The following is a 23205-nucleotide window of genomic DNA, read 5'->3' as shown; positions in this document are numbered from 1 at the left end:
CAGCCGCGGAGAAGGTAAATCAGCTGTGTCTGTCTGCGCTGGGGAGCGGGAGCCAACGAGACAGCTCTGAGCCGCTTCTTTCCCTGCCGGCAGGACCAATGAATGCCTTTTACTCTTCTCAAAGGTTTCCTTTTGAATTGCCTTTTTTTTTTTTTTACACAACAGCAGAGGAATTAAATCATCTCTGCAAAGGAACCCGAGGCATAACACATCCCTGGGGTCCCCTAGAAAAGGATGGGGAGTGACTGGACCACCAGTATCACCCCTAGCCAGGGAAAAAACCCAGAGGTCACTGGTAATAAGGGTCCTAGGCTGATTACTCAAGGGGAAAATCCCCCCTAGGACCCTATAAGAGCTAGGAGACAGAACTGTCTCCTGTCAAGTTTAGACACCAAGTTCTATAATTTTTTTTTTTTTTTTTACTGTCAGATAATACTTGCTTGATCCAGTGAGAAAAGAGATATGAAAGAAAACTTCTCAAAGGGAAAGAAAGAAACTATAGCTAAGGAGAGGGAACCACAGGTTCGTCCGTCTGCATCTGCTGGAGACAGAGAAATACTGAGGGACGCAGGGTGAGCACTGTCCTCATATAGGATACCCTTTCAGTTTTTCTCTGTCTCCATCTACTGGACAGGAGGCTCAACCCACTGTCTGGATTGATCCGGGTACGTACAGGGAACTGGCAAATGTAAATAAACAAACATGCAGAAGGCTATAAGAAAGTTACAAAATGTGAGCTAAAATGTATTTATTTTTATATTTATCAAATATAAATGCTAGAACCAATGGCACTGTGGCCAAAGATCGTGACTAATTCAACCAACACCAATATGGATACCTCTATTTCTCTACCTATTACGCTTACATATCACCTTCCTCAGTATGACACAAAGCAATACAATAGGACAGCCTCACAAAAAGTAAGACAGGAAAGACCTTGACATAACAGAGGGTTTCAGAAAGCGTATGCAAGAATATAAAAGGTGGAGGTGGCACGAGCCCCTGTACCTTCATCTTTCATGTTCCGGTCAATCTGAGGCCCGGCATTCCTCTCGCGGAATTGTATCCCCTGCACGTGGCGTTGTAGACACTCCTGTATCACGTCATACAGAGGCTGATCCTGTGCATAATGAGGCAAAACAAATGAGCAATCAGGGCAAAACTATCAGGAGAATGTGTCAAAATACCACTGAAAATGTGACCCGACCAGTAGTGAAAAAAAAAAAAGAGTAAAAAAACCCCTCCCACCCACTTATTGTAACAAATTAATAAGGAAATGCATAATATAGGAGCTGGTCACAGTTCAGCATACATAAGGTACTTAAATAAGCATTTTCCTGAAAGCATCAACTTGTTTCTTAATCTTTGTTCACTTATTTATATGTTAGTCTTTTTCCTAGCTCTCTTTGTCAATAACTTTTTTTAAGGCTGGAAATTTAACTTGCAAAATCCATAATAATAGGCCTACAGTATTCTCTATGTCGGGGTCCTTTCTGAATTCTTCATGCCATGTTCATACTGGTAATAAATTAATCAGGAGGTGCTAGCACAGACTCAAAATGAGAAACCAAACAGGGCCCCTGCACTCCAGAGAAATATGCTCTGCATAATTATAGATAGTTTGAAAGGTTTGCAGAACACTGCTTTTGAAAACCAAAATCCTTAACAGACTGGGAAAAATAAATGCTGCTTGAAAACCTGTTTATAAGCATAGGATATTTCGTCTTTTCCTAAAGACAGACCCAAGGCAGGCTGCATAAGTAATGGATGCATACAGAGGAGATATACAGCTAGAGAGCAGACTGCAAGAAATCAGATACATTAGGTAGGAGGTTAGGAAGTAGGTGCATTGGGTATAATTATAGATAGTTAAGAAGTTAAACACCAGCTGGATAGAGGCTGCCTGGAAGCAGGCGGGATTCACACAGAAAGACTTTTGATGGGCGAGCATTAGAGAATGAGTCTCTGCTGTGTAGTTTAGGGGAAGGCTAAACAGCCAAGCCTTGACTTTTCCAGAAGAAGGAGACAGGTTTCCAGGCACAGCATTAGCGGTTACTTGTTCCATATTTTAAGGAACATTAGAAACTATCATATATTATGGGGGGAAATTTTCAAACTGTTCACACTGATGTGAAGTGAGCCCATACTTCTTTTTCGCGGGTCTTTATACCAACTTTCAATAGTAAAAGTAAGTAGTACATTCCCTTTGAAAACTGCCACAGGTACAAAGTACATACAGAAAATCATGCCTGCTGTTTTGCTGGAAAACGCGCAGAGATTTGAAAATGCGCTTGTCTGTCCCCGGGGACACCTCCTCTCAAAGTGGCTAAGAGTATCCACATACTGAGTGACTGAGCCACCACCGTAGTATGTGTAAGAGCATACACACCTGAACGTGTGGGGAAAAAACAAACACTCGCCGTAACATACCACACAGTCAGCCGGCTGAGCCTGCGATAAGCGGCCTAGTGAAAACTGCTCTGCCTGCTGACCCGTGCCGCCTCCACTCTCCACTAACTCCCCGGAGGTGAGAGTGGGGGGGGGGGGGGGGGGGGGGGTAGTGCCGAGGGAGAGACATGACCCAGTAAGGTAAAAAGAGGGACCTAATGCTTCCTTTCTCTCTCTCTTTTTTTTTTTTAATCTGAGCTAAGCCCTTCCCTGGCTGAGATCACAATTGGATCACTGGCTATGGGGGAGAGCATAAGCCTTTAATCCCGAGCACTCCCTCGTCCTTCTTAAGCTAAGCTTGGCCAGGCATCGAGACTTAAATCACTCAACTGAGGGAGAGACAAGCTTGGTGTCAACCTCAAGAACTCAACTTCTTTCTTTTTTCTTCTTATTTTTGGTTCTTTTTTTTTTATTATTAACACAAGCAATCCCAACTAGGGAGATGCACATCCACTATCTGCTGGAGACAGAGAATACTGGCAGGCTGATGTCGGTGATGTCAGCAAGTCAGTTTTCTCCATCTGCTGCTAAGCGTACATAACCCACCTGTGTGGATTGGCCTGCCTGAGGCCAGAAGAAACTTTTTTTTTTTAAACCCATGAAAACTCGCTTATGTGTTTCCCAGGAAAGCACTGATTAATCCGGGAAAAAGGGGGTGTCTGAAAATCCCACTCTTCACCCAGGAACACGAACACATGGGGGATCCACAATACTTGGACTGTTTGCTGCATTAGCAAGCGGCCTTCCCAGGGTGGGCTTGGGGAGGGCGTGTTTAGGTTAGGTGAGAAAAATAATGCGCATAGATCACAGACTCCAATCTATGCCTTAGCTTTCCCAGCAAAATTGTACTCCCACAAAAAACAGGTGCAGGTGAGCAGGGGTGCTTTATCCCCACAGCAATTTTTAGAAAAGTGAAAATACTGCTCACTTTCTCTCTAAAAACTGCTGCAAAGATTGCAGGAAAGAAGCTTCCACAGGCCTGGCAACAATGCGGGCACTTTGAAAATGACCCTTATTAGGGGTGGTTTATAAACAGGCCGCAGACATTTGTGGGCTGCCATAGCTCAGAATCATATTCATTTTCAAAGTGTACTTACGGTTGCTCTGAAAACGATCCCACAAAAACTAGCGGGACAAAGTTATACCTCTGTGGGGAAATGTATGCACACAGCTCTCAAACTTGAAAAGCATGCATGTGAATGCAAACCCCGCCCAGACTCCGCCCCCTGGGATGCCCCCCCCCCCCCCATACACAGTTTGCACACAGGGTGCAGACGCTTCATTTTATGGGTACGTCGGCCAGACAATTCTCTAAGGGGTCATTTCTATGGGAAAGCACTGTTCTTCTCCCAGCAGCCCCTGTGTTAATTACCTTCCCTGGGGGTCATTTTATAACAATGCACACATACTAGCCAGCAAACAGGCACATAAGCGACACCAGTCTTCAAGGACTTATGGATATGAGTGTGCTTTGCAAATTTTCCCAACAAAACTACAAACGCACACACAACATTACGCCCGCCATTTGTAGTTTGGTCAAGAGAATTTGCAGACACTTTTGAAAATAAGATGTATGCGTGCAAGTCCCAATCTTGCCCAGACTCCAGCCCCTGGAATGCCCCTCCCCAGTGCACGTAAAACTGCACGCACACAGTGTGTTTCCACAGCACTACCCTACCAGCAGTAGTCTCTCACAAAATTACGTTCCCTGTGCATAAATCTATAGAGAGCTGTACCTCCTGAAGCTGGAGGATACTGGTACTTATTACCTCCAACCCAGGTGCTTTAATTTTAAAATAAAATGGGGGAAAGCAACATTTGAGGAACACTTTTATACAGGGAAAAAAAGGATCCTTGATGATGTCATCCTGACAGGTCTACACTTGCTTTTCACGAGCACTTTTGCTAAACCAGCACATGAGCTCGTTTCAGATCCAAGGCCAAGCTGCCTCGGCTCCTATTTAAGATCTAACTATTCTTCTTTTGTAGCAAGACAAAGCCAGAATTTGCTTTATTCCCTTCCTGCACATAGTTCTTTAGTCCTGTGACAGGGGACAAGTCCAAACAGGTTCTCGGAGGGCAGGACCTGAATGAAGACTTAGTCACTGCTATTAAATTGTGCTTTCATTGAATTAGAACATTGGCAATTACAAAAAAACAAAATAGTTTGTGCTTTCGTTAAAAACACTCTAACCCTTGCTGCAGTGCTAAGCTCAATGAGGGATTTGAAGATAGCAGGGTATGCCACACTGAGAGGAAGCATCCCCAGGGAAGGAAAACAGCATGCGTAGATGACTTGCCCACACAAATAGCAGGAACAAATGACCACAGCAAGTTTCTAAGTGAAAGTACAAAGTGAACACGAGTCGTTATTTAAAGAGGCTGTTACAACTTTTTTCCTGTATAAAATCTATCCTTATATCAGCTGGCAAGTCATGATTCGTTACCAGTTGGCCTGCAGGCAGCGCAGAGGAGTCATCTGCAGGATACATCCTGGAAACGGGGCACTTGAGAATATCCGTGCCACCAGGCACCGTGTTACAGTAGTCCTGTATGCACTGCAGCCACCACCACACGGCATCCCGGCAGTTGAACCTGGCGTGCGTCCCCTGGCCAAGAAGATTGGGAATGAGGCCGTGTCTCAAGGTAGAAGCAAACGCCAAGATTATGTTCCTGCAATCACAGCAAGCATCAAGACTGTTTATTTATTTATTTATTTATTTATTTATTTAACAATTTTACATACCGACCTTCATAGTAGATTACCATATCGGATCGGTTTACAGTTTAACAGAGGGAAAAAACTAGAGTAACAAATTCACGTAAACGAAAGATAACCAAAGCAGGAATAAGTCAAAGTTACAATCAACAGGGGGCGGGAACTTGGAAGCTTGCAACAAGCTGGAAAGAAGAAAAGGCCAGTAAAGTAATTTTACCGTAGAGTACAAGTTACAAACTTAAGAACGGTGCTTTAATCTGAAGTCTAAGAGTCCATTTATTTTTTTCTTTGAGAAACGGAGTGACAGGCTGGGTAAGAAAGAAGGCCAGCTAGTGATTGTCTGGTGGTTCAGGGAAGGCTTGGAGAAAGAGCCAGGTTTTAAGTCTGGACCCCCAGACTGGACCCCCAAAGCACCCCCTCCTCCCTAGTGCATGCTCTGCAGTGCGGTGAAGCAGTGGTGACACCGCCTGTCAGTTTATCTGGCTCTGATGATCAAACATGCAATGCATCTGTTCCAGACAGGCCGCCGACACCATGTTCCTTACAGGAGCAGCCTCACTAAGGCGAGCACGGGGAAGGACAGCTCCATGGGAGAGCGTCACTCGCCAGCAGCTTGCTGATGCATGTCATGACGCTGTAAGGTGGGGTGAACTCTGGATCTAGCCGATTTCAGCCACAAATGAAGAATTGTAAATGGCAATGGTTTTAGTGAAGAGGAGTCTTTGGTGGTGAGTCATTCCTCTTCTGGGGATCTACAAGCTTGCTGTATGCTGAGAAGCTGGACCCCCAAAGCACCCCCTCCTCCCTAGTGCATGCTCTGCAGTGCGGTGAAGCAGTGGTGACACCACCTGTCAGTTCAGCACAAGCCAACTAGAACAGGACTACGCTAAATCTACAATCAACAGAAAATATTATGCTGTTTTATGGGTTTGCATTACCACTGTCATGCATATTGCCCTGCTCCACCTCACTTCAACTAGATGATAAAACCCAAGATCAAATCTTAAACAAGTGTGGCGAGTAACTTGACTGGATAGTTATCTTGTTGAATTATCATGATTAGAAACTAAGCAGCCAACCAAAAGATCTCTTAAAATATTTATCATAAATTAAGGAAAAAAAAAATCTATATACTTGGTTTTAATAAGACAAAAAGAACACAGTAATATAAAAACAAACCCATATAATCAATTCCACTGCGTTTCTGAGGCAAACAAAAAACTATTCCATGCTAAAAAGTAAATAGTAAGAAACATTTCTTAACGTCCACATATGGCTTGTAAAACCTTCAAGAAGAAAAAAAGTTATATAGGTCAGGGCAGGAGATATCGGTAACGTTTTCAAGAAATGCATTTTATTTCTGTTAACTTGTGAACATTAAGTTTCTTCAGGAGTAAAAGGTCTTTAATTTATCCTTAGAAATATCATCTGCGTATATGAAAATCTACATAAATGTATCACAATTACACATCATTAGTCTGATGCAATGTTACATTCTCCAATTTGTTTCCAACATAATACATTATAAATTGTGCTACATGCATACACCCATGCACAGTAATTAAAACCAGCACTTACCTGGCCTCCAAATAACGTCCTGTCAGCAGCAACAAACCTCGCAGTGCAATGAACGTATCTCTTCCCCAACAGCGGAAGATGCCTGATGAAAAGTGAGGCAACCCTAGAAAAGGAAATCCGTCACTGAGGCACGCAAGCTCCCATCTCGCCCTGCATCTAGCACCGGTGAGGCAGTGACCGTGCCAAAGGAGAAGGGTGGATGTACACATGCGAGCTCTGGGAATTCACCAGGGACAGCGCACCCTGGTCTCGCATGTGCTTTCACGCACACTGGGAGCAGGCATTCCAGAGGGCAGAGGCCGGGCGGGAATATGACTTACGTGCAGACTTCTGGATTTTCAAAAGTATGCATGTAAGTTAGCACAGACAGAACTTTGTGCCTGTTCCCTGCCAACTGAGGAAGAATTCTCAAAGTGAACTTATGCACTGCATATGTCTAGCAGCACTTTATAAATGATAAATAGCAGTAGTCATTTGTAAAGCGGATTTAGGTGTGCCAAGTCCACTTGGAAAGTTGGTGTAACATAAGCATATCATCACAAATATATCCCCTAAATGGATGCAGTGGATATCTTTTGTGACTAACCCTGCTGACAGAGGTACATGCAGTCTGTGCTGTCCAGTAAGGGTCACGTACAGCTTTCTCTGTGGCATTCACTGGTCCCAGTTAGGGTCTGGGTGAAACTGGTGTCAGGCACTATCCCAGATGTCCTGCTTCTTACTAGATAATGCTGTATGGTATGGGATTGGGTTCCAATGACAGCTTCTACTATGCTTTTCCAGGGCATAAATGGGCTTGTCAACAAAATTAGAAATGCACACAGCAGGTGGTACACAGCACGGAGAAACAGCTCCCATCACCAAGAAGTCCAGTTTCCAATACGTATTTGTTCCCGAAGGCAGGCTCAGATTTAGGAAAAGGCAATTGCCTAGGGCGCCAGATATGCAGGCCAAAGAGGATTCTGCTTCTGCTTGCCACAGAGCCCTTTGCTGGCTCAGCTTTAAAGGGGCACCACCATGGCATGCTGCCTAGGGATGTCAAAATCTTAAACCCAGCCAAGGCCTGAGGCAGAAGGAATGTGTTAAAGAGGTGATCTGGGGGCTTGGACATTACTCCCGAAGTGGGGCTTGGTTTGGTTGTGCCCGCTCTATTTCTATGGTGTATGTTATTATTTGATTTATTTGTATTTATTAAAAAAAGTTTTATGCCACCCACTAACTACAACTCTGAGCGGCTTACAAAAGGATATCCATAGTACAATCAAGACACACAAAACAAAACCAACAATTTATACCCAACCTATCCTAAGATCTCCTAACGTTCAAGCAGCATCAGGGAATGTGAGTTAAAAAAGAAAAGTCATAATAACATAAGAACATGCCATGCTGGGTCAGACCAAGGGTCCATCAAGCCCAGCATCCTGTTTCCAACAGTGGCCAATCCAAGTCAGAAGTACCTGGCAAGTATCCAAACATTAAATAGATCCCATGCTACTGATGCCAGCAATATGCAGTGGGTATTCCTTATTAATTAATAGGAACTTATCCAAACCTTTTTTAAACACAGCTACACCAGCTGCCATAACCACATCCACAGTCCTCAGTGTTTTCTTAAATGATTTTATACAGGTTGTTAACGGCAAAAGCTTCTGGCAATGAATTCCACAGTTCAGGGGCAGCCCCTGAGAAAGAACCCTGACATCGCACCGGGGTGCCTCCAGGGAGAGGATCTCAAGGCCCCCCACGCACCGTGGATGTGTTGCAAGGAGTTCATCCACGGTACGGCACCTGTCCTGGTCTAATCAGGCAACCTTACATTGTACCCTTGCACCAACTGGACGCCAGTGCGGCTCCTGTAATGTTGGGGAGGTATGTGCTCTTTTATTAAGTCCAGTTACTGAACGTGTGGCAGAGTTTTGAAGGATTAGGAGAGAGGGCAATGCATGTGCCAGCAAACCAATGTACAGCGCACTGCAGTAGTCCATGCTAAGGAGAATCATAATCTGGACTACAGAGCAGAAATGCTTCTTAGCAAGCCAATTTCTTTTTTAAAGGCCTTGGCAAGCAAAGCTTACAACCAGCAGCTTTGGTAACTGCAGCAATCTGAGATGACATGGCAAGCTCACTGTCCAGAGTAATTCCTAGGCTTTTAACTTGTGTCAGCACAGGGATCTTAGCATTTTCAAACCTGAAAAAAACGAAGGAACTTCAGAGACCACAGCATTGGTCCTACTGAACCTCTGATTGGATGTATCTCTTATGATTGTTAATCTGGGTGCATTCGATGGGACAGGTAAAACATCATATTAAATCGACAAACTTTTCATCCTGACCTGCACATTTATATTTTGAAACCTTTTTCTTTATTTGGCTGTATTTTTTAGAATCATTTCCCAGCTGAACTCTTTGATCCAGCAGCCCTCGAACACTGGGCTCTTCATATAAAAATGAGCCTCCCCCATCTCCAGCCGCCGAGGGGGGGGCCTGGCTTTGCGCTCATTCCCCACAGTTTGGGATCAGCTCTTGCACACGTGCACTCGCAGATTCTGATGGGAGAGCGAGGGTACGGGATGCCTTTCTGCATACAGGCACACAGGCTGCGATTTATGGGATGACTTTAAACACAGAAATCCACAAAGCCCCTAAATTTCCTCTTTTGGAAGTCAAATTTTATGTACGTTCTGCGCGTCTACGTGTAGTTTTAGGTGCCTGAAAACTCACTCACGCTGCCTAACTCCTAATTTTGAACAAAGGACTTCTGCAAAATGCTCTGCTTCTGTTATTCTGTGAAAGGCTTTCTCCTCCGGCACAGGCCGATTGCATTTCTTACTTACCAGCAGCCAAAGAAGGACAGCACTGCTCTTTTTCTTTGGACACATCATTGATCCTGTAAGGGACGTTATGCAAGACAGGAGAAAGAGGCGGCAGACAAGAAAATCGTCCTATTCCACACATCTGGACCGAACCCAGGGAAAGGTGCTTGACAAACGTAGAGCCCCGCTGAACAAAGCTGTAATCACAATGCAGAGATGCAAGTGAAAGCAGAGCTTTCATCCCCACCATGCACATTAACCCAATCCCAACTTTCACAAAGTCAAAGGCACTGATGTCATAAGGTACGCTTGGCAGAGCACATGGTTTTAACTGCTGCTCCCGATGCAGCAAGGAGTTTTCTGCACCAAAAGTGTGTGTGTAGAACTGTGCATATTTCATTCAGGCCGATTCAGTAAAAGTCGCGGGAGAGCCAGCGACGCCCGCTCTCCCGATGCGCGCACAGGCCACTCTCCTGTGCGCGCGATTCAGGAGGGAACAACATGCAAATGAGGGCCCACGGTAAAAGGAGGCGCTAGGGACACTAGTGCGTCCCTAGTGCCTCCTTTTTGACAGAAGCGGCGGCTGTCAGCGAGTTTGACAGCCGATGCTCAATTTTACCGGCATCGGTTCTCGAACCCGCTGACAGCTATGGGCTCGGAAAACAGACGCTGGCAAAATTGAGCGTCCGTCTTCTGACCCGTGGGCAGATTTTAACTTTTTTTTTTTTTTTTTTTACTTTTCGGGCCTCCGACTTAATATCGCTATGATATTAAGTCGGAGGGTGTACAGAAAAGCAGTTTTTACTGCTTTTCTGTACACTTTCCCGGTGCCGGCTGAAATTAACACCAGCCTTTGGGCAGGCGTTAATTTCTGAGAGTAAAATGTGCGGCTTGGCTGCACATTTTACTTTCTGTATCGTGCAGGAATAACTAATAGGGCCATCAACATGCATTTGCATGTTGCGGGCGCTATTAGTTTTGGGAGGGTTGGCCGCGCATTTTCAACGCGCTATTACCCCTTACTCTATAAGGGGTAAAAATAGCGCGTCAAAAACGCGCGGCCAAACTGGAGCACACTGCACTGTATCGACCTGATTGTTTTGAGCCCTCGTATGGAAATCCCATGCTAATGAAGGCATTAACTATTAAGCGCTGGCTTAACTCAGCTTTCCTCAGGGCTGGAATTTTTATTCCTAGTCAAAGTGGAGTAGTTTCCAGCGCTTGTGTCAGTCTATGAGCAGAAGCTAGAGTTCTGGTGCTGGGACCTGTAGTCAGGATTTGTGCGCACAAAGCATATTTTCTGCACTGAAAGTATTTTTGTGCACATATGTGTGTGCAAAAGTCTTATGTGCACAAAACAAAAAAGATATTGTGTGTATAAATCCTGTCCCAGACTCCCCACACCACAGAGTTAAAATGTGTGATCAGTTTTGTGTACACGATTTTGTATTTGCGTACACTAATGCCTGCTGATTAGCATACCATTTACTTACTGCATTGAGAGTTAAATGTTTTGTTTTTTTTACACTGCCTGTGTTAAGAAAGCGCACTGAATTTCAGCTCACAGCCTTAATGCAGGACTCATTTCATTGGCCCCATTCTGAGAAAGGTGGAAAAAGAGAGCTTTTGTAGTTGGTTAAGATGCTTGTCAGTTGCTTATTTTCAGCCATATCTAGTTTCAAATTTGGTTTCTCCTGGGGAATAACTCTTTGTTGGTTTGGATTTTTTTTTTTAAGGTATACATTTATTATTTCATTTGGATGCACTTAAGTCATTTTACTAGGTGGGAATCAAATGTATATACAATAAATGAAAAAGTTTCTTACATGAAAAAGAAGAGTGACTGGATGTGTACATCTGTTAATAAAATTTACACAGAAATAAACAAAAAAAAAAATGTAAGGTGATCCTTCTTTACTGGACTAATTTAATAGCTCCTGGAATGATTTATGTTAGTCCAATAAAAAAAAAAAAGGTTATCACCTTATATTATTTTTATGTTTATTCTCATGCATTCAAGTGGACTAAGAGGGTAGCAGCACCACTTTAATAACATTTCACATTTTAGTTAAGTTTCACCAGATGTAGTATGTCCGCCCCTTCTCATGGTATGCTTCTCCAGCTGAGTGAGCTGCAAGCTAAAAATTTCACTGCAGCCTCAAAAGGCTGAAGCTTTCTGCAATGTCACACAGATGGAAGTCTGCTGTGGAGTGCAGCACAGCGGACAATTACATACAAACTGCAAGTTCTACTGCTCAATCACAATCAAGGAATTCCAAGCCAATACTGCAGTGGAATAAGGTTAGCAAACACATTTCTGTAAGACAGCCTGTGGGAACTATATCAGTCTCTTGCTCGATCCTCTGCCTCCCACTCTGATCATGACTCAGATCAGAGGAGCACCCAGCAGTTCAAACAGTTGATCTGAGCTGCGAGCTGAATGGGAGGGCCAGGCTGTGGCAACAGGAGCGGTCAAGAGAAGTGGTGGAACTTTTATTGTCCAGAAAACTCCATTATCTAGCAAGATCTTGGTCTCTGATATGGAATATAATTGAATTATAACAATACTATCCAGAAGTTTATGAAATGATATACTGTCCCCAGATTTTATACAGGGACACACATTGCTATTATTAGCATGAGGAATGTACTGTTGAGTTGCCCCCCTCTTGTACATACCTAGACATGTGCTTCCATGCGTGATCCAGGAGAGTGGTGTATGAGCCCACTAATATAGCATCAAAGTAACATGGGATAAGGTAACGTGGAATCTGCTTTAGGTACTTGAACATTGCTTTAAACCATTCACCAACCTAGCAGGATAAAAATAAAGTGCACACTGAATTCTTCAACATTTGAATAAAAGTCTATTCTAAATGCTATTCAGACTCGGGCTGATGCTAATACATTAACACTCGGTTTTTCAGATGGGCATTTACTTACTAATCCTCCAAAGCTGGCAGATTGAATTAACAAAAGTTTGTCAAAAGCATTTGACTTAGAAATTACAATCTTCTTAGGTGCACACCCTGTAATTATTGAAAAAAACCCTTCCTATGAATATCGCCATTAACCTATTAATACAAATAAAGAATAAATATGGAGTGGGTTCCTAATTCTTCTGATAAATGTCATGCCTGGGACCACCACATTGCTTGAAAGTACATTAATTCAATCAGGTTTAGCCAAATCACACCAAATCCATCACCAATATAATACATCTGCTTGCTAAATTATATAATGTTATTCTTAAAATTATTTAAAAAAAAAATAAAAAATAGCAAATCCATCTTTAATCATCTTCTGCCAAGGTCAAATGCAAGCAATTTAGAAACAAATCCAGAAAACCTTTCCCTGATGAATTATGTATACATTCTACTTTTATTTTTGGAATATTAAGTTTAAAATATATTTTTTCTATATTGATATAGGAAAATTAGTTTCTTACCTGATAATTTTCGTTCCTGTAGTACCACGGATCAGTCCAGACACCTGGGTTGTGACTCCGCACCAGCAGATGGAGACAGAGCAAGATTTGTCGGGCTCCGCTACTTATAGCAAGGTGCCACCCACAGCCCCTCAGTCTTACGTGATGTCAAAGCAGAGAATGAACAAACTATCTAACTCAACTGCCCTCAACAAGGGTCGATTCACAAACTCCCGACTGGAACAGAACTCCCAGAACCAAAGGAGAGAACGAGTATAACCAAATCCAACCATTGAATCCATCGAGCGAACTCTCCATTACTTCAAAACTGAGAACACAGACAACACGGGCGGGCTCCTGGACTGATCCGTGGTACTACAGGAACGAAAATTATCAGGTAAGCAACTAATTTTCCTTTCCCTGTATGTACCCGGATCAGTCCAGACACCTGGGATGTACCAAAGCCAACTTACCGAGGGTGGGATCCAGAGAGTCCTGCTCGGAGCACTCGCTCACCAAAACCCCCAGAATCTGCGGCCTGGACATCCAGCCGATAATATCTAGCGAAAGTGTGCAACGACCGCCAGGTCGCTGCCCTGCAAATTTCCTGAGGCGACACCTGCGAGGATTCCGCCCAAGAAGCAGCATGTGACCGCGTAGAGTGAGCTTGAAGGCCCACGGGCACAGGCTTCCCCCGCAGAATGTACGCCGCGCCAATGGCCTCCTTGAGCCAATGTGCGATCGTAGTCCGGGAAGCCGCACCACCTCTCTTTGGCCCCGTACACAAAACAAAGAGATGGTCTGAGACGCGGAAAGGGTTCATGACTTCTAGATAGCGGTGGAGAACTCTGCGAACATCGAGTTTCCGCAAGTCTCTCGCCCCGGACTCCGACCACTACCCTTCTGGAAAAGCGGGAAGCTCCACAGACTGATTCAGATGAAACGCCGTCACCACCTTCGGTAGAAAGGAAGGAACCGTCCTTAAGGATACTCCGGAATCCAAGATCCGTAAAAACGGCTCCCTACAAGACAGCGCCTGCAATTCTGAAACTCGCCTCGCCGACGCGATCGCAACGAGAAAAACCATCTTTAGAGTAAGATCCTTTATCGTCGCCCGCTTGATAGGCTCAGACTGCGCTGAACACAAAGCGGAAAGTACCCAATTAAGATTCCAGGATGGGCAAGGCTGTCGCAACTGAGGACGTAAATGCTTAGCCCCCCTAAGAAAACGAGCGACATCCGGGTGCAGTGCCAGAGACACCCCGTGCACTTTACCCCTGAGACAACCGAGTGCTGCCACCTGGACCCGCAGGGTACTACAAGAGAGGCCCTTCGAAAGACCCCCCTGAAGAAAAGCTAGGACATCAGATACAGACGCTGTCATAGGATCCACTCTGCGATCCCTACACCAGTCTTCAAACACCGCCCACATCCGAACATAGGCTAAGGACGTAGACTGTTTCCTAGACCTCAACAGGGTGGCTACCACCGCATCCGAATACCCTTTATTCTTCAAGCGTTTCCTCTCAAAAGCCATGCCGCGAGACAGAAGTGATCCGCTTCCTCCAAACAAACGGGGCCTTGGCGGAGGAGAGCCGCGGCCCCTCGAAAACGAAGGGGCGGTTCCACTGCCAACAGAAGGAGATCCGCGAACTAAGGCCGTCGCGGCCATTCCGGTGCCACCAGAATCACGTCCGACGAATGCAGCTCTATTCTCTGAAGGACCTTGCCTATCAGAGGCCACGGAGGGAACACGAACAGTAACACGTCTGTTGGCCAGGGAAGCACTAGCGCATCGACACCCTCGGCCCCTCGCTCTCTCCGACGGCTGTAAAATCGTGGAGCCTTTGCCTTTTGAGAGGTGGCCATCAGTCCATGTGTGGTAGTCCCCACCTTTTGCAGATGAGTTGAAAAGCATCCTCCGCCAGCTCCCATTCTCCTGGGTCCAGATGATGCCGGCTGAGGAAATCCGCTTGAACATTGTCGACTCCGGCGATGTGAGACGCCGCAATATTGCTGAGATTCTGCTCCGCCCAGCACATCAACCGTTGCGCCTCTTCCGCCACTAGCTGACTCCTTGTCCCGCCCTGGCGATTGATGTACGCCACAGTCGTTGCATTGTCCGACAACACTCTGACCGCCTTCCCCTGTATCAGCGGAAGGAAGGATTGCAGAGCTAGTGTCACCGTCTCCAAGCGATTGATGGACCACCGTGATTGAGCCCTGGACCACTGTCCCTGCACCGTCTGTCCAAGACAGACCGCTCCCCAACCATAAAGACTGGCGTCTGTGGTGACCACCATCCAGTTGGGCATCAGCAGGGATACTCCACACATCAGATGGTCAGACACTAGCCAGCACTGGAGACTGGCCCTCGCTTGATTCGTGAGCGGGAGCGGAAGGTGAAATTGTTCGGACACTGGCTTCAGAGGGAAAGCAATGCAGATTGCAATGGACGTAGATGAGCGAAAGCCCAAGGAACCAAAGCTAGTGTGGATGCCATGGAGCCCAAGACCTTCAGATAATCGCAAACCTGTGGAATCTGTAGGGACAACAAGTGCCTCACCTGACCCTGAAGCTTGAGCACACGCCCCCTGGAGAGAAACACCTTGCCCTGCTTCGTGTCAAATAGCGCTCCCAGATACTCCAAGGTCTGGGTAGGTTCCAAGCAACTCTTGGCAAGATTGACCACCCATCCGAGAGAGCGCAAGAGCTGAAGAATTCTGGCGACTGCCTGCCGACACTGCAACTGGGACTTCGCGTGAATCAACCAGTCATCCAAGTAGGGGTGCACCAGAAACCCCTCCCTCCGGAGCTGAGCTGCCACCACTACCATTACCTTGGTAAACGTGCGTGGAGCAGTGGCAAGTCCGAAGGGAAGAGCTCTGAACTGATAGTGCCTGCCCAGAATGCAGAACCTGAGGAACCTCTGATAAAACGGCTAAATGCCTATATGGAGGTACGCTTCCGTGAGATCCAACAAGGCCAGGAATTCGCCGGGACGAACCGACGCGACAACCGATCGAATCGTCTCCATTTTGAATCGCGGGATTTGAAGACACCTGTTGACCCCTTTCAAGTCCAAAATTGGTCTGAACGTGCCCTCCTTTTTTGGCACTATGAAGTAAATGGAGTAACTGCCCTCGCATTGTTGTCCGAGAGGTACGGGGGTTACCGCTCCCAAGTCCTCCAGGTGCCGAAGAGTCTCTTGCACCGCTACTCGCTTCTCTCGGGACTTGCAGGGAGAGATGAGAAACTTGTCTGCAGGGATCTGTACAAAATCTAAAGCGAAACCTTGACTTATCACGCTGAGGACCCACTGGTCCGACGTTATTTTGGTCCATTCCTTGGTAAAAAGCGCCAACCTGGCTCCCACGTTTGGCACGGCTGATGGGATCGGCCGAGAGGAATGGACCACACGTGTCTCATTGGGAAGCTTTAGACCCCGTTCCTGACGAAGGACCACCTTGCTTCCCAAACCGCTTGCCTCGAAAGGACTGAGTCCACGACGACTGCCTGGAAGAGCCGGAACGGTAAGACGAAGCTGAAGATCTCTGAGAGCGTGACCTTCTGTTCCCCCGAAACCGTGTCCTATTGGGGAAGGAGCTCCACGACCAAGGTCTGTCCTCAGGGAGCTTGAATGCCCTGTTTTCTCCGAGCGATTGCATCAGATCATCCAACTGTTTGCCAAACAACAACTTCCCTTTAAACGGAAGTGAGCCCAGATGAGCTTTGGAGGAACCATCCGCCGCCCAGTTCCGCAGCTAAAGGAGCAGACGTGCGGAAACCGCCGAGACCATGGATCTGGCCGATGTATGCAGCAGGTCATATAGCGCATCTGCGCTGTAAGCGATCGCCGGCTCCTAACGATTTGCCTGAGCAGATTCCTCTTCCGAGAGGCCCACATTGGCCTGAAGCACCTGGGCCCAGCGCAGACTGGCCCTCAAGGCAAAATTACTACATATGGCAGCACGGACCCCCAGAGCAGAGACCTCAAAAACTTTCTTCAGTTGGAGCTCTAGCTTCCTATCCTGGATGTCCTTCAATGCAGTGGCCCCTGTTACCGGAATCGTCGACCTCTTCGTTACTGCAGACACTGCTGCGTCCACTCTGGGTAGGCGGAGAAGCTCCAACGCATCCTCTGGCAGCGGATAAAGTCTATCCATAGCTTTACTCATTTTTAGGCCCAACTCCGGAGTGTCCCATTCCCGGAACAATATATCCGACGCCGAGAAGTGAAAAGGAAAAGCCACCGCTGGACCACTAAGGCCCAGTAACACCGGATCTATTTTGGCACCCGGCCGGGAATCCACTGGGGGGGGCGTCCACCCCCAGCTCCTGAAGAATGGCCGGAATAAGTGGACCCAGCTCCTCGTTTCTAAACAGCCTTACCACCTTCGGGTCATCACCATCCACAGCTGTAGTGCCTTTACTGGAACCCGACTGGGCTGTCACTTCCTCATCCGCCCCATTGGCCCCCCCCCCCAGGGGCCCTGTGGGCGATCGCGCCTCATCCTGCGATTGGAGTCGGTGTCCGTGCCCTGAGGGGCACCACGTAAAGGGCGCTTTTCCTTAGTCGGGTCCGAGCTCCTCCGGACCCATCCCTGGCTTTCCTCTTCCGGGACCGTGAATGTCTCTCCAGTCCCCCAGAGGCTGACTTCCTGCCTGCCTTCCACTTACAAAGCCTATGCTTTAGTACCTTGTGAAGGAGAAGTGTGAAATCTGACGAGAAAGAGGAATCCGACAAAGAGGATGCATCCTCAAAACTATCTTCCGACCTAGGCGACACAGTGCCCCCCGGGGGCCCCCCCCCCCAGACGGCCTCTGCTGTGGAGAAAGCGCGGGAGGCAGGGCGCCATCACCAGCAGCCACCCACGTGGCCTCCCGTACTGTTTCTAAAATGGCCGCCGTTCCCACGCTAATCGGGAACGGCTCCTCACTGACCTCCGCGCTCGACCCGACCCACGGCGGTGATCGCGCCGACCGAGACCGGCCTTGGATGGCCCCTCGCCGCCCGAGACGCAGATAGAACAAATGCCATCGTGCGGCAAGCCGACCCTCACGGCATCTGCCTCCCGCCCGGAGCCCCCAGCAGCCGAAAACCCCAGCAACCAACAAGCAACCGGGCGCTCAGCGAAGCAAAAACGGAGAGCCGGCGCGCGGAGAAAACAAAACAGTTTCTTTTTCTTTTTTAAACCTCACCAACAACGTCCCTGAAAAACCTGATTAACTACCAAATTAGTCCCCAGGGATCCCAGAGGCTGTGGTTGTACCTGCCCCATCTGCTGGAGACAGAGTAAGACTGAGGGGCTGTTTGCTGGCACCTTGCTATAAGTAGCAGAGCCCAACAGATCTTGCTCTGTCTCCATCTGCTGGTGCGGAGTCACAACCCAGGTGTCTGGACTGATCCGGGTACGTACAGGGAATTTTAATTTTGCATTTGACCCTCATTTCTGTTTTCAGTCAGACCATATTATATTTTGCCTCATTCCATTAACTTATTAGTGCCAGCTCTGCCTGGGGGGTAGTTATCCTGCAGAGTAAGGTATTTCAGGTCATTGTTTCAAGGGAAATTGCAAAAGCAACGGGATAAACTAACACAAGAAGCTATTACAGTGTAAGTTAATGCAGGGACTGAAATTATGTGTTAAAAGCATATGCTGATTCCAGATAGGAACTGGAAATGCCAACTTCACATATATTGGGGCGTATTTTCAAAGGGTTAAGAACATAAGAACATAAGAAAATGCCATACTGGGTCAGACCAAGGGTCCATCAAGCCCAGCATCCTGTTTCCAACAGTGGCCAATCCAGGTCATAAGAACCTGGCAAGTACCCAAAAACTAAGTCTATTCCATGTTACTGTTGCTAATGGCAGTGGCTATTCTCTAAGTGAACTTAATAGCAGGTAATGGACTTCTCCTCCAAGAACTTATCCAATCCTTTCTTAAACACAGCTATACTAACTGCACTAACCACATCCTCTGGCAACAAATTCCAGAGTTTAATTGTGCGTTGAGTAAAAAAGAACTTTCTCTGATTAGTTTTAAATGTGCCCCATGCTAACTTCATGGAGTTATATTACGCATGTAACTCCGAAAACCCGCTCCTGCGCGTGCCGAGCCTACTTTGCATAGGCTCAGCGACGCGCGCAAGCCCTGGGGCTTTGAAAAAGGGGCGGCAGTCTGGGGGCGGGGCTGGAGCCTCCAGGCACTTTGCAGCTGTGCCCGGGATCACAGGCCGGCCATTGGCCGGCGCGCGCAATCTACGCCTGCCCAGAGGCAGGCGCAACTTATAGGACAAAGGTAAGGGGGGGTAGGGGCGGAAGGAAAGTTCCCTCTGAGACTGCTCCGATTTGGGAGCGGTCTCGGAGGGAATGGAGGAAGGCTGTGTGGCTCGGAGTGCGCAAGTTGCAAAATTGTACACCCCCTTGCGCGCCGACCCTGGATTTTATAAACATGTGCGCGGCTGCGCGTGCATGTTATAAAATCGGGTGTAGATATGTGCGCGCCGGGTTGCGCACACAAATCTACGCCCGCGCGAACTTTTTAAAATCTGGCCCATTCTATTTTTATTGCTGGTCTTTGTGGAGAGACTGTCTTCGATGCTACATAGAGTGCCAACAAATAATATGTCACCTCCAACTGTCTTAGTAACTGCTTGTCTTTTACTGAAAAATGGCCATTATCATTACTAATTATATGTATAGCACTGCCAGATGTATGCAGCGCTGAAGAGTCAGTTCCAATGCCTTTGAGCTTACATTCTAGTCACAATGGACAGACAAGACACTTTTTATTATTTATTTGGATTAATATTCTGCTTTTCAGCCACTTTCAAAGCGAATTATAACAAAACACAAGAAGGCCGAGGCAATACCGTGCGCTGCTGCTCAATCTGCGACTAGATACACATTTTGGGTGCACATCCATAACCCCGATGCAAAACAGGGGTTAGTGTGTCCAAAGCGTGCATCCAGAGAGCAGGACAAGATGGCAGCTTAGGCAGACGTGTAAACGCTGAGCTCCGACACTGCAAACTTTGTTTCTACTAAGATGCCTGCTAAACGGAAGGGCAAGCTCCGAATCTATCCCTCGGATTCGGAGCAAATTGCTACTCAGCGGTTAATAACAACTTACGCGTCCGCTAAGGTACCTGAAATTGGGGGAGCGTACTCCGCTGAGGGCGCCAGCGAGGAAGCGATGGCCTCTCCTGGAGATGTGACTCTCAGCCCCCCAGTTCCTCGGAGGCCCGAAATCGCACTCTCCCCCTCCCACCCGGAGGCAGCTGAGACGCAGACAGATGACGTCGTCTTTGCGGGCTTGGCACAGGGAGGCCCGAGGGTGGAAGAAGCCGAAGCATCGGAACAGGACTCAGCGATCCCCGGAACTTCAGGAACATCAGGGGCAGAAAATTTGGCGGTGCCCCCTGTCTCAACTCCGATTCGGATTGAGGACACTGAAATCCTGGGGGATATGTCTATGGCTTCTGAGAGGGAGAACCAACTGGCCGGAATATCTCCGGTGTTAAAAATGGGTGAGTTTTTGTTGAAACCCCGTTTTAAAATGCCCTTAAAGCCAGATAAAATAACTTTAGATGCAATTTGGGACATTATGGCGGCGTTGGTGAATTCGATAGGCAACTTTCAGGATAACTTGGAAATCGTTGAACAGAAATTGGGGGTATGTGAAAATCAACTACAAGAAATAAAACCAAGATTGGGAACAATTGAGGTCAAGATAAAGAATACCCAGGACTGCAATGTGAAGATAATAAAGGACATTAATATGGTTTCAAGGAGGCTGGAATTTTTGGAAAATTATTCCAGACATTTAAATTTAAGATTCTTAAATTTTCCAAAAATAGTTGGAGAACTTCCTTATACTACATTAAAAAAATATTTTGTGGAAATTTTGAGTCAATAAATTATATTTTCTTCCGATGGTGAAAAATAAAGATAGGAATTTCTTGCAAGTAAATGCAACTGAAGGGAATCTAACTAGATTTCTAGAAGATTCAGCCATGGAATACTATGAAACTGCTACTTTAATGGTTTCTTTTATTTCTGAAAAAGATCTTACAGAAATAATGAAACGGTACTTTAAGAATATACAAAATCAGTTTCGTGGGTTACAAATATGAGTATTTCCTGATTATGCACCTGTTACACAAAACAGGAAACGAGAATTCCTTGCAATGAGATCTCAAGTAATAGCAATGGGTTTTTCTTATGTTTTAAAATACCCATGTAAGTGTATCGTAAAATCCGTTAAGGATATATTCTCTTTCCAATATCCTGAACAGTTGAAATCCTTTCTCAATGCAAGGAGGGTAATAGTTCCCTCCATAGTTCAGCCTTAGACTTGGAACAAAGAAATTGTTGTACCTTTAGCTACGTTAAGCTTAATACATGCAAACTATATATAAATATCTTTGACACTTCCTTTAATTTCTGTTCCTGGCTGCACCCTAATGTTTCTTCTTTATGGTGAAATGCAATATGTAAATTTTCTTTTCTGAAGGGGAATGTTTCAGCAGTGTGTAAATGGTTAAAAGATGTAAACGTATTGTATTTCTTTTTTCTGTAAGTTAATACTTGCTTTGAATTATGAAAATTAGAAAAACAAAGCGTGCATCCAATCGCGTGCATCACATGAAAATGCATGTTGATGAGGCTTTTATTTATTCCCCCCGATGCAAAAAGTGCGATATTAAGTTGGAGGAACTAAAAAATTAGAATGTCCCAAAAAAAAATATGTATTTTTTTTTATTCATTTTACAATATTTTATCAAGTAATAACTTGAAAGGTAATACATGTATTTTGCAACACTTTCAAATAATGAAAAAAATCTTCCACATCACTATGGTATCATAATTAAAAAAGAAAAAACATATGTTACAATACATGTCAAGCAAGCCCACTATATGGGATCCAAGATTTACACATCCCTAAGAAATCACGTTAACATAGAAGAAAATTTGGCTTTAATAGATACAGTATAATTCTATGAGAGGTCTAGTTACTGCTTAAGGAGCTTCCTGTCCAGCAGTTGGAGAAGAGCTGAACTGAAATCCTACTTTATCCAAAAGAAATGATATTAATTGGGAAGGTTGATAGAACAGGTAAGAAACCCCCTGATGTTTAATCAGACATTTACATGGGAATTTTAAGAAAAATAATGAACCTAGTTCAATTACTTTAGGCTTTAACAAAAGAAACTGTTGTCTTCTCCTCTGAGTTTGTCTAGATAAATCAGGAAAAATTTGAATCTTGTGATTCAAAAACAGCTCTGTACGACATGCGAAGTATTTTTTAAATACCCATTCCCGGTCAGTCTCTAATAAGAAGGTGACAACCAAAGTTGAGGATATTGCCAAATTCTCATCAGGCTGTTCCAAGACTGCTGAAATGTCCAACTTAGGCGATTCACTAGGTATTAATATGTGGAGATTGCAGGTATCCACTGAACTTTTCTTCAGTGGAGGTATTTAAAATATACCTTAGATATTATTGGGAGCGTAGCCTCTGGGATTTTTAACACTTCAATAATATACCTTCTCCAAATATCTTTAGGTGAAACATAAGGAAGTTTCGGAAAGTTGATGCACTGCAAGTTTTTTGGTCGCATTTGATTCTCCATATTCTCTAATTTGGATTGAAGTATTTGATTTTCTTATATCAGTGCTTGTTGAGTATTTGTAGAACTCTCCATATTGGTTTTAAAAGTTTGAAGCTGCTCTTTACATTCTCCTGCTTCTTGTTCAACTAATTTTAAACGAGTGTCCAAATCTTTAACTGTATTTGTTATAGTGGTTACTTGAGTGGTAATATTTGAATTCAACACTTGGATCGCCTCCCAAATCAATTCTAAGGTAAATGAAATGGGGTCTTACCAGTTCTAGATACCGAAAAAGTAAATGCTCAGCTGGGCTCTCATCCGTCTGCTGCAGGGCGGCTCCAGCTTGAACTTCTCCCGCTCCCCCATAGATCTGTTGAAGGGCTGAGACTCCTTCCTCCAACAACGCGGGCTCTGGCTGAGACTTCTCAGAGGCACTCATCTCCAGCACCTCTGGTTCTCTTTGCGGCTGGTAGGTGCGTCTTTCAGTAGGATTAACGGGAGGAGACCTCTCCTCCGGTGATAATGATGTTAGTAGCTCAAAGCCTTGTTCGGACTCTTCTTCCCCCCTGAACCGCGGCCAGCGAGCTCATTACTGGAGT

At 45.7% G+C, this 23205-nt stretch overlaps 1 protein-coding gene across 1 annotated transcript in view; it reads right to left on the bottom strand.

Annotated features, from left to right (window-relative positions):
- Positions 1 to 23205, bottom strand: part of AGL (amylo-alpha-1, 6-glucosidase, 4-alpha-glucanotransferase) — a 112996-nt gene that overhangs the window by 25475 nt on the left and 64316 nt on the right. The window contains exons 23-27 of the mRNA XM_029617465.1: positions 12238 to 12371; positions 9580 to 9755; positions 6746 to 6848; positions 4896 to 5121; positions 1009 to 1120 (exon numbers count right to left, since the gene is read on the bottom strand). Coding sequence (XP_029473325.1) covers positions 1009 to 1120; positions 4896 to 5121; positions 6746 to 6848; positions 9580 to 9755; positions 12238 to 12371 — 751 coding nt within the window. The remainder of the gene's footprint in view (positions 1 to 1008; positions 1121 to 4895; positions 5122 to 6745; positions 6849 to 9579; positions 9756 to 12237; positions 12372 to 23205) is intronic.

Source organism: Rhinatrema bivittatum, chromosome 10 (assembly GCF_901001135.1).
Source record: "Rhinatrema bivittatum chromosome 10, aRhiBiv1.1, whole genome shotgun sequence".
In the NCBI taxonomy this organism is placed as follows: Eukaryota; Metazoa; Chordata; class Amphibia; order Gymnophiona; family Rhinatrematidae; genus Rhinatrema; species Rhinatrema bivittatum.
Note: the sequence above shows the minus strand (reverse complement) of the source record. Positions and strands in the feature narration are given on the sequence as shown.